This window comes from Rasamsonia byssochlamydoides (genome assembly GCF_041956645.1).
Source record: "Rasamsonia byssochlamydoides strain NRRL 3658 unplaced genomic scaffold VTN77scaffold_47, whole genome shotgun sequence".
NCBI lineage: Eukaryota > Fungi > Ascomycota > Eurotiomycetes > Eurotiales > Trichocomaceae > Rasamsonia > Rasamsonia byssochlamydoides.
The window spans coordinates 37,989-51,912 of record NW_027192430.1 but is presented as its reverse complement, the minus strand read 5'-3'; the positions used below and the strand labels follow the sequence as shown (position 1 = coordinate 51,912).

Here is a 13,924-nt window from a genome sequence, read left to right as displayed (position 1 = left end):
TTTTATTGTCTTCTCCCGTATGGAGGGGCCTGGAGAAGTGCTGTACGGAGTACGGAGGACTCGGACCTTGATATAATTTTTACCAGTGACTGATGACAACTCCCGGCCTCCGTAGGCCCGGTCGGGATCCAGCTGTAGTGGATGACATCTTTTGCGGGAGGCCCTCGTTTTGGCTACATACGTAGTTCTCTTAGCGGCAGCTGCACGGAGTGGGTAGATGCCACCTGGCAGCAATCACAGAAGCAAGAAATCAAATATTAGATGGGTAAGGTAGTAGTAAATGAAGGAGACCAGAATCTCTGGACAGAGTATATCGGCGTCTGATCGTGATACTATCTCGAAACGTCCCCGATTAACATGATTCTGGCGGGCAGCCACCAGCCCTATCCATTTCTGTAAACGTCATGGGGCCGCCCAACAAGCCAAAAGCACCGAAGTTGGGGAAAGCTGGCGCAGAAAAAGGCCCGTGCCGAGAATCACCGCCCTTCCAATTGGCAGGTTCATCAGTTGGGGATTCGCCGTTCGGGCCCCGCTAATTTTTTTGTGCCTGTTGCAGCTCTGCGCTTGCGGCGACACTGAGCCACTCGCTGTGGGTTCACTGCTGTACTGTGTGTGCTGTATTGTTATTTTCTTTCCTGGCCTCGTACACAGCAATTCCCCGCTGTCTCGTCTCCGTCATTCCCTTTCTCTTCCTCTTCCTCTTCCTCTTCTTCTTCTTTTCTCCTTCTGTACAGTTACGACCTAAGAATAAGCATAATATTGTGTGGAGGTTAGTGGTCGAGAGAGTGGCTCTACCCTTATCCTTATCCTATCCACTTCCTGCCGCTTTCGCATTTCCTCCCACCTGTTCTCCTCCCTTCCTAGACACAATCGTTCCTCCACAACCACTGTCCTTTCGGAGGTGACACTTTTGATCTCTCCTCTCCGACCACCAAACAGACTTCGAGTCACTCCCTAGATGTCTATATATACTCTCTTCTGACTTTCCTGCCGTTCTAGCTGCTTCTCTCCCCGGCTGAACTCCTCTCCCGCGCTCCCGTCGACGCCCGCGGTCAGCCCTAATTTTCGGACCCCATTCTAGAACAGCGCCTCTCTTCGGGGACTTTTTGATACCCAGGAGAAAAACCTCCGCTCTCCCCCAGATCCGCACCTAGCACGATTTTTGATCCCTCCAGACTCCTGTATGGGAAGGTCTGATTGACCGTGGTCAACATGGCTGTCACGAATGGAACCGCTCCGGCGAACGGCACCGGGAGCTCGTTCGCCGCAAAACACAACCTCCCGTCGCATTTCATCGGCGGAAACCGCCTGGAGGTGGCCCCCCCGAGCAAGGTCAAGGACTTCGTCGCCGCTCACGATGGACACTCGGTCATCACATCGGTATGGCTCCCACTTAATGGAACAGTCTCTGCGCCGGCGGTGAAAATAGACAACTGACGCAGAGCCCTCTCGATAGGTGCTTATCGCAAACAACGGTATTGCCGCTGTCAAAGAGATTCGATCGGTACGAAAATGGGCCTACGAAACTTTCGGCGACGAGCGGGCCATCCAATTCACAGTGATGGCCACGCCGGAAGATTTACATGCCAATGCAGACTACATCCGCATGGCGGATCAATACGTGGAGGTACGTTGGCACAGGAGGATTGCTTTCCCCTTGCCTCTTTCGAGCTAACCGTGGAGTGTGACAGGTTCCGGGTGGTACGAATAACAACAACTACGCCAATGTCGAGTTGATAGTCGATATTGCAGAGCGAATGGATGTTCACGCCGTGTGGGCAGGATGGTAAGATACAAGAAACTTGGCGGACAATCATACAGACTCTGACGACTGGATAGGGGACATGCGTCAGAGAACCCGAGATTACCAGAGGCCCTGGCCGCTTCTCCGAAGAAAATCCTCTTCATTGGACCTCCCGGCTCCGCCATGCGATCTCTCGGTGACAAGATCTCGTCGACGATAGTTGCTCAGCATGCGGGAGTCCCCTGCATTCCGTGGTCCGGCACGGGCGTTGACGAGGTCAAAATCAACGAGGATGGTATCGTGACAGTCGAGGATCACGTCTACGACAAAGGATGCACCCACTCCCCCGAGGAGGGTCTCGAGGCGGCGCGGAAGATCGGCTTCCCCGTCATGATCAAGGCTTCCGAAGGTGGTGGTGGTAAGGGTATCCGAAAGGTCGAACGCGAAGAGGATTTCATCAGCATGTACAAGGCCGCGGCCAGTGAAATCCCGGGCTCGCCCATCTTCATCATGAAGTTGGCTCCCAACGCGAGACATCTGGAGGTCCAGCTGCTCGCCGATCAATACGGCAACAACATCTCCCTCTTCGGCAGAGACTGTTCGGTCCAGCGGCGACACCAGAAGATCATCGAAGAGGCTCCAGTCACCATCGCGAAGCCGAGCACCTTCCAGGCCATGGAGCGTGCCGCCGTGAGACTGGGAAAGCTGGTGGGTTACGTCTCGGCGGGTACGGTCGAATACCTGTATTCGCACGCCGATGACAAGTTCTATTTCCTGGAGCTGAACCCCCGTCTGCAAGTCGAGCATCCCACCACCGAGATGGTCACCGGTGTCAACCTACCCGCCGCCCAGCTGCAGATTGCCATGGGTATTCCGCTCCACCGCATCCGGGATATCCGTCTCCTGTACGGTGTCGACCCTCACACCTCGTCCCCCATCGATTTCGACTTCACCAACGAAGACAGCCACAAGGCACAGCGCCGGCCGCAGCCCAAGGGCCACACCACGGCCTGTCGTATCACTTCGGAGGACCCCGGTGAGGGCTTCAAGCCGTCTAGCGGAACGATGCACGAGCTGAACTTCCGAAGCTCCTCGAACGTGTGGGGTTATTTCTCCGTGGGTACCTCGGGTGGAATTCACAGCTTCTCCGACAGCCAGTTTGGCCATATTTTCGCCTATGGTGAAAATCGATCGGCCTCGCGGAAGCACATGGTTGTTGCCCTGAAAGAACTGAGCATTCGAGGCGACTTCCGAACCACCGTCGAATACCTGATCAAGTTGCTCGAAACCCCGGCCTTCGAGGAGAACACCATCACGACGGGCTGGCTGGATGAACTGATCTCGAACAAGCTGACTGCGGAGCGCCCGGACCCGACGCTGGCGGTTATTTGTGGAGCGGTCACCAGAGCCCATCTGGCCAGTGAAGCCTGCATTGCGGAATACCGGAAGGGACTCGAGAAGGGTCAGGTCCCGTCCAAGGAGGTTCTCAAGACAGTCTTCCCAGTAGACTTCATCTACGAAGGATCCCGATACAAGTTCACCGCTACCAGAGCCAGTGTGGACAGCTACCATCTTTTCATCAACGGTTCCAAGTGCTCCGTGGGTGTTCGTGCCTTGGCGGATGGTGGATTGCTGGTCCTATTGAATGGTCGGAGTCACAATGTCTATTGGAAGGAGGAGGCTGCAGCCACGCGTCTGAGTGTGGATGGGAAGACCTGCCTGCTGGAACAGGAAAACGATCCGACTCAGTTGCGCACCCCCAGTCCGGGAAAACTGGTCAAATTCACGGTTGAGAACGGAGACCACGTCAAAGCGGGCCAGCCGTTCGCGGAGGTCGAGGTCATGAAGATGTACATGCCCCTGATTGCTCAGGAGGACGGTACCGTGCAGTTCATCAAGCAGCCCGGTGCGACGCTGGAGGCGGGTGACATCCTGGGAATCCTCACCCTGGATGACCCATCCCGTGTGAAGCATGCTCAGCCCTTCCTTGGCCAGTTGCCCGACTTCGGTCCTCCGCAGGTGGTGGGTAACAAGCCTCCGCAGAGATTCCAGCTCCTTCATGGCATTCTGGAGGATATCCTCAAAGGCTACGACAACCAGTTCCTCATGAAATCCACTCTGAAGGAGTTGGTCGAGGTGCTGCGCGATCCCGAACTTCCGTATGGAGAGTGGCATGCTCAGTACTCTGCCCTCCATTCTCGGATGCCTGGCAAGCTGAGCACCCAACTGACACAAGTGGTCGACCGCGCGAAGGCCAGAAAGGCCGAATTCCCGGCCAAACAGCTCCAGAAGACACTCGTCAAGTTCATCGAGGAAAACGTCAATCCTGCGGACGCGGAGATTCTTAAGACCACCCTCCAGCCTCTCGTCCAAGTGATTGATCGGTACAAGGACGGACTCAAGGTACACGAATTTGATGTGTTTATCGGCCTTCTGGAACAGTACTGGGAGGTTGAGAGAAAATTCACGGGACGCAATACTCGTGACGAGGACGTGATCTTGAGGCTGAGAGACGAGAACAAGGACGATATTCTCAGTGTCGTCCACACCGTCCTCTCCCATACCAAGATTGGCTCGAAGAATAACCTCGTCCTTGACATCTTGGAGATGTATCGCCCGAACAAGCCCAACGTTGGCAACGTCGGGAAGCACTTCAAGCCGATCTTGCGGAAACTGACCGAGCTCGAGTCTCGGGCTGCCTCCAAGGTTGCTTTGAAGGCTCGTGAACTTCTGATCCAATGCGCACTCCCATCCTTGGAGGAGAGGGCTGCGCAGATGGAGCATATCTTGCGTTCTTCCGTGGTCGAGTCACGGTATGGTGAGACTGGTTGGGACCACCGAAGGGAACCCGACCTCGAGGTTCTGAAGGAAGTGGTCGACTCCAAGTACACTGTCTTTGACGTCCTTCCGCAGTTCTTCTCTCACTCGGATCCTTGGGTCACGTTGGCCGCCCTCGAAGTCTACGTCCGCCGCGCATACCGAGCTTACACGCTGAAAGGCATGCAATATCACACCGACGGTGACACGCCTTATGTCTCTTGGGACTTTGCGCTGGGCAAGATTGGCCAGGCCGACTTCGGCTTGCCGATCACCTCTTCTCACCCATCGACGCCAAGCACCCCAACCACTGACACGATGAATCCATTTATGAAGCGCGTCAACTCCATCAGTGACATGTCCTACTTGGTCAATACCGACCCGAATGAGATTCCCCGGAAGGGTGTCATTATTCCCGTCCAGTATTTGGAAGAGGCGGAGGAGAATCTGATCCGAGCTCTCGAGGTTTTCCCTCGTGGAAGTGCCAAGCCGAAGAAGACTCTCGAGAACAACCTCATCGCCGAGCTCGAGGGTAAGCGTCGGCCCGCTCAGCGATCTGACAGTAATGGCGAACTCACCGGGGTTTGCACTGTCGCTATCCGTGATGTCGAAAACCTGGATGATTCTCAGCTCTTTGCCCAGTTCAACGCCATTGTGAGTGAGCACAAGGAAGAGCTGCTGGAGCGCCGTATTCGTCGGGTGACCTTCCTCTGCGGTCACAAAGATGGCGCCTACCCAGGCTATTTCACCTTCCGAGGCCCGCTGTACGAGGAAGATGAGAGCATCCGGCACAGCGAGCCTGCTCTGGCCTTCCAGCTGGAACTGGGCCGTCTGTCGAAATTCAAGATCAAGCCCGTCTTCACGGAGAACCGGAACATTCACGTGTACGAAGCGATCGGAAAGGGTCCAGAGAATGACAAGGCGGTCGACAAGCGATACTTCACCCGTGCCGTCGTGCGTCCTGGCCGCCTCCGGGACGATATTCCCACGGCGGAGTACTTGATCTCGGAAGCGGACCGCCTGCTGAACGATATTCTCGACGCCTTGGAAGTTATTGGGAACAACAACTCCGACATGAACCATATCTTCATCAACTTCTCACCCGTGTTCCCTCTTCAGCCCAAGGATGTCGAGGAGGCCCTGGCTGGTTTCTTGGACCGGTTTGGCCCTCGTCTCTGGCGACTGCGGGTGACTGGAGCTGAGATCCGTATCCTGTGCACTGACCCAGTGTCTGGCATGCCTTACCCGCTCCGTGTCATCATCACCAACACGTATGGGTTCATTATTCAGATTGAATTGTACGTTGAGAAGAAGTCCGAGAAGGGTGAGTGGATCTTCTACAGCATCGGCGGCACGACCAAGATCGGCTCGATGCATCTGCGTCCCGTCTCGACTCCATATCCCACCAAGGAGTGGCTGCAGCCAAAGCGGTACAAGGCCCACCTGATGGGTACGCAATACGTGTACGACTTCCCCGAGCTGTTCCGTCAAGCTTTCCAGAACAGCTGGACGAAGGCCATTGAGAAGATCCCGTCGCTCGCCGAGAAGCGGCCGCCGGTCGGCGAATGCATCGAATACAGCGAGCTCGTCTTGGACGACAGGGACAACCTGGTGGAGGTGTCTCGAGAAGCTGGAACCAACACGCACGGTATGGTTGGATGGATCGTGACTGCCTACACGCCCGAATATCCTCGTGGCCGACGATTCATTATCATCGCCAACGATATCACGTACCAGATCGGTTCCTTTGGCCCGCAGGAGGACAAGTTCTTCCACAAGTGTACGGAGCTTGCAAGGAAGCTTGGAATCCCGCGTGTCTACCTCTCTGCCAACTCTGGTGCCCGTATCGGAATGGCAGACGAGCTGATCCCGTACTTCAATGTCGCTTGGAATGACCCGGAGAAGCCGGAGGCTGGGTTCAAATACCTCTATTTGACTCCCGAGGTCAAGAAGAGGTTCGATGAGCGCAAGAGCAAGGAGGTCATCACAGAGGTCGTCTACGAGGATGGTGAGGAGAGACACAAGATCACGACCATCATCGGAGCCAAGGATGGCTTGGGTGTCGAGTGTTTGCGAGGCTCGGGTCTGATCGCTGGTGCCACGTCACGAGCGTATGAAGATATCTTCACCATCACCCTGGTGACATGCCGTTCGGTCGGTATCGGTGCCTATCTGGTCCGTCTCGGACAGAGAGCGATCCAAGTCGAGGGTCAGCCCATCATCCTGACCGGTGCGCCTGCCATCAACAAGCTGCTTGGCCGAGAAGTGTACACGTCCAACCTTCAGCTTGGTGGAACGCAGATCATGTACAAGAACGGTGTCTCCCACATGACGGCCAATGACGACTTTGAGGGCATCCAGAAGATCGTTGACTGGATGTCCTTTGTGCCGGACAAGAAGGGTGCCCCTGTTCCTATCACGCCGTGGTCTGACACGTGGGATCGTGACATTGCTTACTACCCGCCTGCCAAGCAGACGTACGACGTGAGGTGGCTCATTGGTGGTAAGGAAGACGAGGAAGGCTTCCTGCCTGGTCTGTTTGACAAGGACTCCTTCCAGGAGAGTCTTGGAGGGTGGGCCAGAACGGTGGTTGTTGGCCGTGCAAGGCTTGGTGGTATCCCTATGGGAGTCATCGCCGTGGAGACCCGGTCCGTTGACAACGTCACTCCTGCCGATCCTGCCAATCCGGACTCGATGGAGATGGTCACCACCGAAGCTGGTGGAGTGTGGTTCCCCAACTCCGCTTTCAAGACTGCGCAGGCTCTGCGGGACTTCAACCATGGCGAGCAGCTTCCGGTCATGATTCTGGCCAACTGGCGAGGTTTCTCGGGTGGACAGCGTGACATGTACAACGAAGTCCTCAAGTATGGTTCGTACATTGTCGACGCTCTGGTCAAGTATGAGCAGCCTATCTTCGTCTACATTCCGCCGTTTGGCGAGCTTCGTGGTGGTTCCTGGGTAGGTTTCCTTCCTTCCTTCCTTTTTTTTTTGGCCCTGTCGACGTCGAATTTCACAGCATGCTAATGCGTGAATAGGTCGTCATTGATCCTACCATCAACCCCGATCAGATGGAAATGTACGCGGACGAAGAATCTCGTGGCGGTGTCCTCGAGCCTGAGGGTATTGTGAACATCAAATTCCGTCGCGAGAAGCAGCTCGATACCATGGCTCGACTGGATGCCACCTATGGCGAGCTCCGACGTGCGCTCGAAGACAAGTCTCTCAGCACGGAGCAGCTGTCGGAAGTCAAGGCGAAGATGGCTGCCCGTGAGGAACAACTTCTTCCCGTGTACATGCAGATTGCCTTGCAGTTCGCCGACCTCCACGACCGGGCCGGCCGTATGGAGGCCAAGGGAACGATCCGTCGGGCTTTGCGCTGGAAGGACGCTAGGCGATTCTTCTACTGGCGTCTGCGTCGTCGCTTGAGTGAGGAACTGATCCTGAAGCGAATGATCGAGGCTGCGCCGCACCAACCTGCTCGAAACGCCACTGGGGGCGCCATTCCGGCCAACGGATCTGCCGGCAATTCTTCTCAGCCGTCTGCTCGGGAGGCTCATCTGCGCACTCTGCGGTCGTGGAGCGGCATGCTGGACGACGAGTTCGAGCACAACGACCGTAAGGTGGCGACGTGGTACGAAGAGAACAAGAAGACGATCTACTCCAAGATCGAGGCGCTCAAGACGGAATCGGTGGCGTTTGATGTTGCCCAGCTGCTGATGAGCAACAAGGAGGGTGGGCTCAAGGGAGTCCAGCAAGTGCTGAGCATGCTACCCGTGGAGGAGCGGGAGTCTGTCTTGAAATACCTCTCTTCGTCGTAGTTTGATGGATTTGGATTCTCCAGATCGCTCCTGTATGTTTTTTTCCCTTTATATCTGTATCTCTTATGTTTATGATTCGATGCATGTGTTTTAGATGGGGGAATAGAAGGCCAGTTTTATGATCGGCCATGGGACGGGATGGAGGGGAGGTGGGAAACGTCTGGTTCATTTTTGTCTTCTGTCTTTCTTTGTCACTGTGGAAACGAGCATGTGTGCATGTGTTTATGCGTGTATGTAGTTATGATTTCTGAGCAGTACGCAGATACGATTTTCTTTTCTATCTCCAATTTCATTTTCTACTTCATTTCCTGGTGAGGATGTAGCTAGTATGAAGTTTTTGTCTTCTGTAACTTTTGGGTGTATACAAATGTGTACATGACAAGAATCTGCAAGTGAGAAATGTTCTCTCTCTCCCTCTCTCCAGCTTTTTTTTTTATAAAAAGATTTACTAGGCCTAAACTTTATCTCCCAGGTCGAACCGTCGAAGTTGGGTAGGGAGTGAGTTTGACCATTAGTTTTTTTTTCTGTCAAACCTTCACACACTCTCCAGTTCTTTTTTTATATAAAGGTTTCATCCTAACATGTATGTATCAGCTCAAAGTCAGGTAGAGTGAAGGGTTTGTTTGGTTCTTATTATTCTTCTTACCAGCAAGTCCAACCAACTATATGTGTACTAACAAAGGACTGGGCAAAGCATTGGAAGAAGGGTTTCACCAGCCTATGCATTCACTGTCATGGTGTGTGTCTGGATTGTCCAGGACAATATAATCTATTTTTTTTAACCTATGTTTTTCATTATTTGCATGCTCTTTCTTTGTTTCTCACATTTTAGCTAGCAGTCAGAGACAAAACTTGATTATGTACAGTACATACAACTGCACTGAAGATGCTGCTGCGAGCCAACTAACTACTAACTGCTGTCAACTTATACAGCGCACTCTCTCCCGGCCCCAGATTACACGCCATAAACGTGCTGGTGATGCCCAGATCGGTGTGGTCCGCTCCTCCCGAGCCACCACCGCCCAGGACTCGGCGGACATTCCAGCCAGGCGCGCCATTCGGCTGGCCGTCTGCAATGCCCAGGTCCGCCAGGGAGATGTTGACCAGCTGCACGCCTTCCAGGCTGGTGCCGAACCCGCCTTGGCCCTGGTCCGGCCCGTAGTTCGCCAGGACGACGACGGCGTTCTGGTTGTTGGTGTCTGGTCCCGCGATCCAGGCTTGTAGTTGCGAGGAGGCCTGCGAGCCTGGGTCGGCCGTGTTGAATGGGTTCTTGGGCTGCATGGGGTAGTTGGCGGTGAAGTCGGCAATGGAGAGCACCTCCGGATCGTAGAGGAGCTCCTGGCCCAGGGCATCGATCTGCGTCAGGTCCGAGCCGGTGATGAGATTGGCGCCTGCGCCGACCCAGTGGATCGCGACGGTATAGCGTTCGACGTCCGACAGACCGGTCAGGGACTGAGGGTTGCCCACGTACATGTTGTCCATGTCGGGCCGGATCATGATGGGGATGCCCTGACGGGTGGGGTCTTCTTCCTGCTGGTTGATGAAGATGCGATACTGTTCGATGGCACGCTGGACCGTGGCGAACGAGACAAGAGTCGACTGGCCGGAGTTGTTGATATCTTGGTCCAGCCGCAGGGCGTCGGCGTGCGTCCTCCAGATCTGCCAGTCATTTCCCTCGTCGCGGTCCAGTTTCCAGGAGAGATCGAGGCGGATCGAGCGGCCAGACTGCTGAATCGCATTGTGATAAGCCACTGCCGCCAGGGAGTTGTTGGCAGGAAGCGTTTCTCCCGCGTCCGGGCTGCCGGGGGTCATGTAGTCCAGCTTGATCATGTCGACGCCCCTGCAGATGTCAGAAAAGAATTATCAGAATCGAAAGAACGTTACTTACATGGCAGCCAAATTGTTCACCACAGAATTATGCCACTGCTGCACGCCATCCTTGCTATAATCAAACGTCTGGCGCAGGTTGTAGCTAGGCTGGGTGGGATCGAACAACGAGCCCAGCTGGATATCGGTGCCCTCGACAGTGACACTGGCATCACTGGAGAACGCACCCGGCAGGATGTACACGCCCAGGAGCATTCCCTGAGCATGGAGATGGTCCGCCAGGCCCGCCAGATCCGGGAAGACAGACGTATCGGGTACGATTCTGCCGTATGGATCGCCGCCGTTGGCCGACCATCCTGAATCGATGCTGCAAAGCGTGTATCCGGCCGTGGCGTTCAGCAGGTCGCATTGCGCCTGGACGTTGCTTTGATTGAGGACGAACGCGCTGGATCCTCCCAGGGCCTGGAGGCCGAAACTGTTCCAGCCGCGTGGTGGTGCAGAGAATCCGTTGGCAGATGTGCCGTAAAAGGGGACTGAAAGAGTCGCCTGGCAGGAAGCAGCAGTAGCCAGCGTCCCTGTGAGGAGAAGATTCTTTATGAGGAAGGTCATCTTTTTTTCCTTTTCCCCCCGACAAAGAATTAAAAAAAAAATCTAGGGTACTCTGAAACAAAGCATAATTATAACAGGCAAGGAAGTCGCCTAAATAAATATCATCACGTCCGCGTTAGTATAAGCTATAATAGCACCTAAAGACCACCTATACTAGTACCTGATGACTATAATAGTACCTACACGTACGTAAAGTAAATCCCTCCAATCAAAGCCCCAGTATCTATGCACGCACGGCAGTTAATAATAGACATGACACTGTCAGCTTGTCACAAGTTTCCACCCCTGCTTATTTCAATGTAACCTTCCCTCCTTTCGGCCCTGAAGATCCATTCCAATTAGATGAAATAGGCAATATCTACCCCGCATAAACCCCTCAATCTAGTTGATTGATTGGCTGGCTGGCTGACGAATAATATTAGTTTAGTTTAGTGAGGTAGCTAAGCTTTCATACGTAAGATCTAGTAGTGCCTGAAACGGTCCATCGTCATCAACAACTTCCCAAATAAAGCAAGTTGAAAAGGTATGAAAAATAAAATAAAAATAAAAATAAAAATAAAAAAAAGGCATGGCGTTAAGTATGTACATACCTACACCTTACGGAGTAAGGAATACTCCGTATTATCGTAGGGATCATGTGTCGGACTCCATAAATAACCACCATTTTAAAGTAATAAGGTTACCTAAATTGCCTATCTAGGTAGGTAGGTAGGTAAGGTAAGTTTTTCCCTTAATTTAAATTTTAGGGCCGGAAAATAATGCCTCTCTCCTTACCATTACAGTAATAAATAAGGTAGCGTTGGATCGACACCATTTTCCATCGGGCTCCCGACCTCCATTAGTTACCTACCTAGGAAGCTAGTTAACTCCCTACCTCACCTTGGAAAGTGAAAAGGCAAAGAAGGTCCTATTCTATCCTAATCGGGAAAGAAAAATAAAAAAAATCAAGTAGAATTAAGCAGTAATGATATCTCCAAGGAGATACTATTGTTATTACCTACTACCTAGGTAGTGTCATATGAAAAATGCATCTTATATTCATTGCCATACAACCCCTTCCTCCCTTCTTATAGGTTAAATTCCGCCCAAACCCCAAAATCGCATTAATAATAACTTACTAAGGATATAATATATCCTGGCGTAATCCTGAATTTTTATAAAAAAAAAAGAAAGCCCAATGATGAATTTGTGTGTTCAGCGCCTAGGCAGTTAATTAGTTCTTCTAGGCGGAAGTGGAAGTGCTCTCTGGAGACACCCGTGAAAGCAGGTAATAATAATAATACCTGAAACAAAACGAAGGAAGATGGAAGTTTTTTTTTTCTTTCTCATTATTCTCTTCGTCTTTTTCTTTTTTTTTTCTTTCTAATCATAACTATTATTTTTTTTTTCTCATGTTCTACTGGGAATTCCGTTCCGTCCTAGTTCTAATTCTAGTTCTAGTCAAAATTCTAGTATTCTACTACTATTTTATCGTTTCCGTCGACATGATTTTTGAGCAGGATTGTACTGTACTGTACAGGTATTAATATTAATATTAATAGTAAATGAAATAGATGTAATAAATACGGTAATATAATATTGAGAGAACGACGTTTTAATTATTATTTAATCTACTTTTTTTCAATTCCAACGGTTGTAGCTGTATGCCGTAGTTCTAACAATATAATGTCTTTTTTTTCTTTTTCTTTAAAGTACCTCATTCCTCATCATACCATTGATACCCTGACAAGCACATTAAAGACTCACTCTAATTATAACTTATATAATCCTTAGAGATTCTAAAGTGAGGAGTCTATTTATAATAGCCAAAGGCAATGTTGACCAAGATGGGTTTTATTGCCACCCATGTCCATCCATACCGGGGATACACGTATATATTTAGAAACCAAACCGTCCATTGATGGTTGACTTTCTGGACAGTTTCTCCAAAAAAAAAAGACGTCACTTACTCAGATTTCATACATAACTGGCCGTTCCTAAAGAAAAGAAAAACTAACGACTTCCACTTTTTTGACTATTTTTTTCCCCTTACACAAGGCTACAGTACATACATAGATTCAAACTATGTACAACTTCACGACCTGTTACCATGACTAATATCTCATGAGATTACTTTCACTTTTCTTTCTTTTTTGGAAGAATAGTCGATGAGGCTTTTTTGATGTTCTATCTAATTTAACCACTAGACTAGTATCTAAAACTATCTAAATTACGGAGTATTTTGAGGTTGTGGTGGAGAGCCCGATACTGTAATTATAAGGTATATATAAAGTCCATATTTGGGGGGAAAAAACAATTTTTACAGTTAAACATTTTTCTTATATAGAATTTGATGTTTCCCCCGAATATTAGTGACATTTCTCCAAAAAAAGACAGTGGTTTATTACTGGCTAAATCATCCAATCTAATTAATGACCGTTTGTATATACATACATAACTTGTTTTTCCTTATAATACTCACGTTTGTCATAACTAAAACAGTTACGAAACCCTCCCCCCCCCTTTAATAGATAATGGTTGGATGACGGTTTCTAAAATCCCCCAGGTCACACCTAAAAAGTTCCTGGCTGCTTCCTCTGTAAAGCGTCCTGTCCTGCTCCCTTCGATATATACCCAAGGTAATACTCCTTTCTGCTTCCTGGACAGAACATGACAGTTGGTGCGCTGCGCTGCGTTTTCGCTGACGACTATATAGGGAAATAGTTACTAATTGTTAATTAGAGTGCCAAATCAGAGAGAGAGAGAGAGAGAGATTGTTAATGATGGCTCGGCTCGCGCAATTCTAGAAGTTCTTACGAAGGTATGTACAGTACACAGATAGAGTGTTCTAGTTAGAATCTGGTTCTTGGGCAGCACAGGTTACGTTACCGAGTGCTGTACCTAGGCAGGTACATTATGGGATTGTGATACTGCTCCCTCTGCGCTGAATTATTTTTATTGTCCTGAAGTCTACTGACTATAGTAGAATCTGGTGGAATATAATATAATACTTCATGAATCTAACACTTCCCATTACTTCCCATTGAAAGAGGGACTACATAACAGTACTGTACACTGGTATCATCATATCATAACATGTCAACCATGTCAAGCACCACCAACACAGCAT

At 50.8% G+C, this 13,924-nt stretch overlaps 2 protein-coding genes across 2 annotated transcripts; one reads left to right on the top strand and one right to left on the bottom strand.

Moving 5' to 3' along the window:
• Positions 1-1,212: 1,212 nt before the first annotated feature.
• VTN77DRAFT_6164 (uncharacterized protein) lies at positions 1,213-8,379 on the top strand (the record flags this gene model as incomplete). The annotated part of the gene is made up of 5 exons (XM_069422412.1): positions 1,213-1,380; positions 1,457-1,627; positions 1,692-1,786; positions 1,840-7,519; positions 7,597-8,379. The coding sequence occupies 5 exons, from the start codon at positions 1,213-1,215 to the stop codon at positions 8,377-8,379; spliced, it is 6,897 nt and encodes a 2,298-aa protein (XP_069276279.1).
• Positions 8,380-9,282: 903 nt separating this feature from the next.
• On the bottom strand, positions 9,283-10,815 carry VTN77DRAFT_6163 (uncharacterized protein; the record flags this gene model as incomplete). Its single annotated transcript, XM_069422411.1, has 2 exons — positions 9,283-10,219; positions 10,268-10,815. The coding sequence occupies 2 exons, from the start codon at positions 10,813-10,815 to the stop codon at positions 9,283-9,285; spliced, it is 1,485 nt and encodes a 494-aa protein (XP_069276278.1).
• Between the last annotated feature and the right edge of the window lie 3,109 nt (positions 10,816-13,924).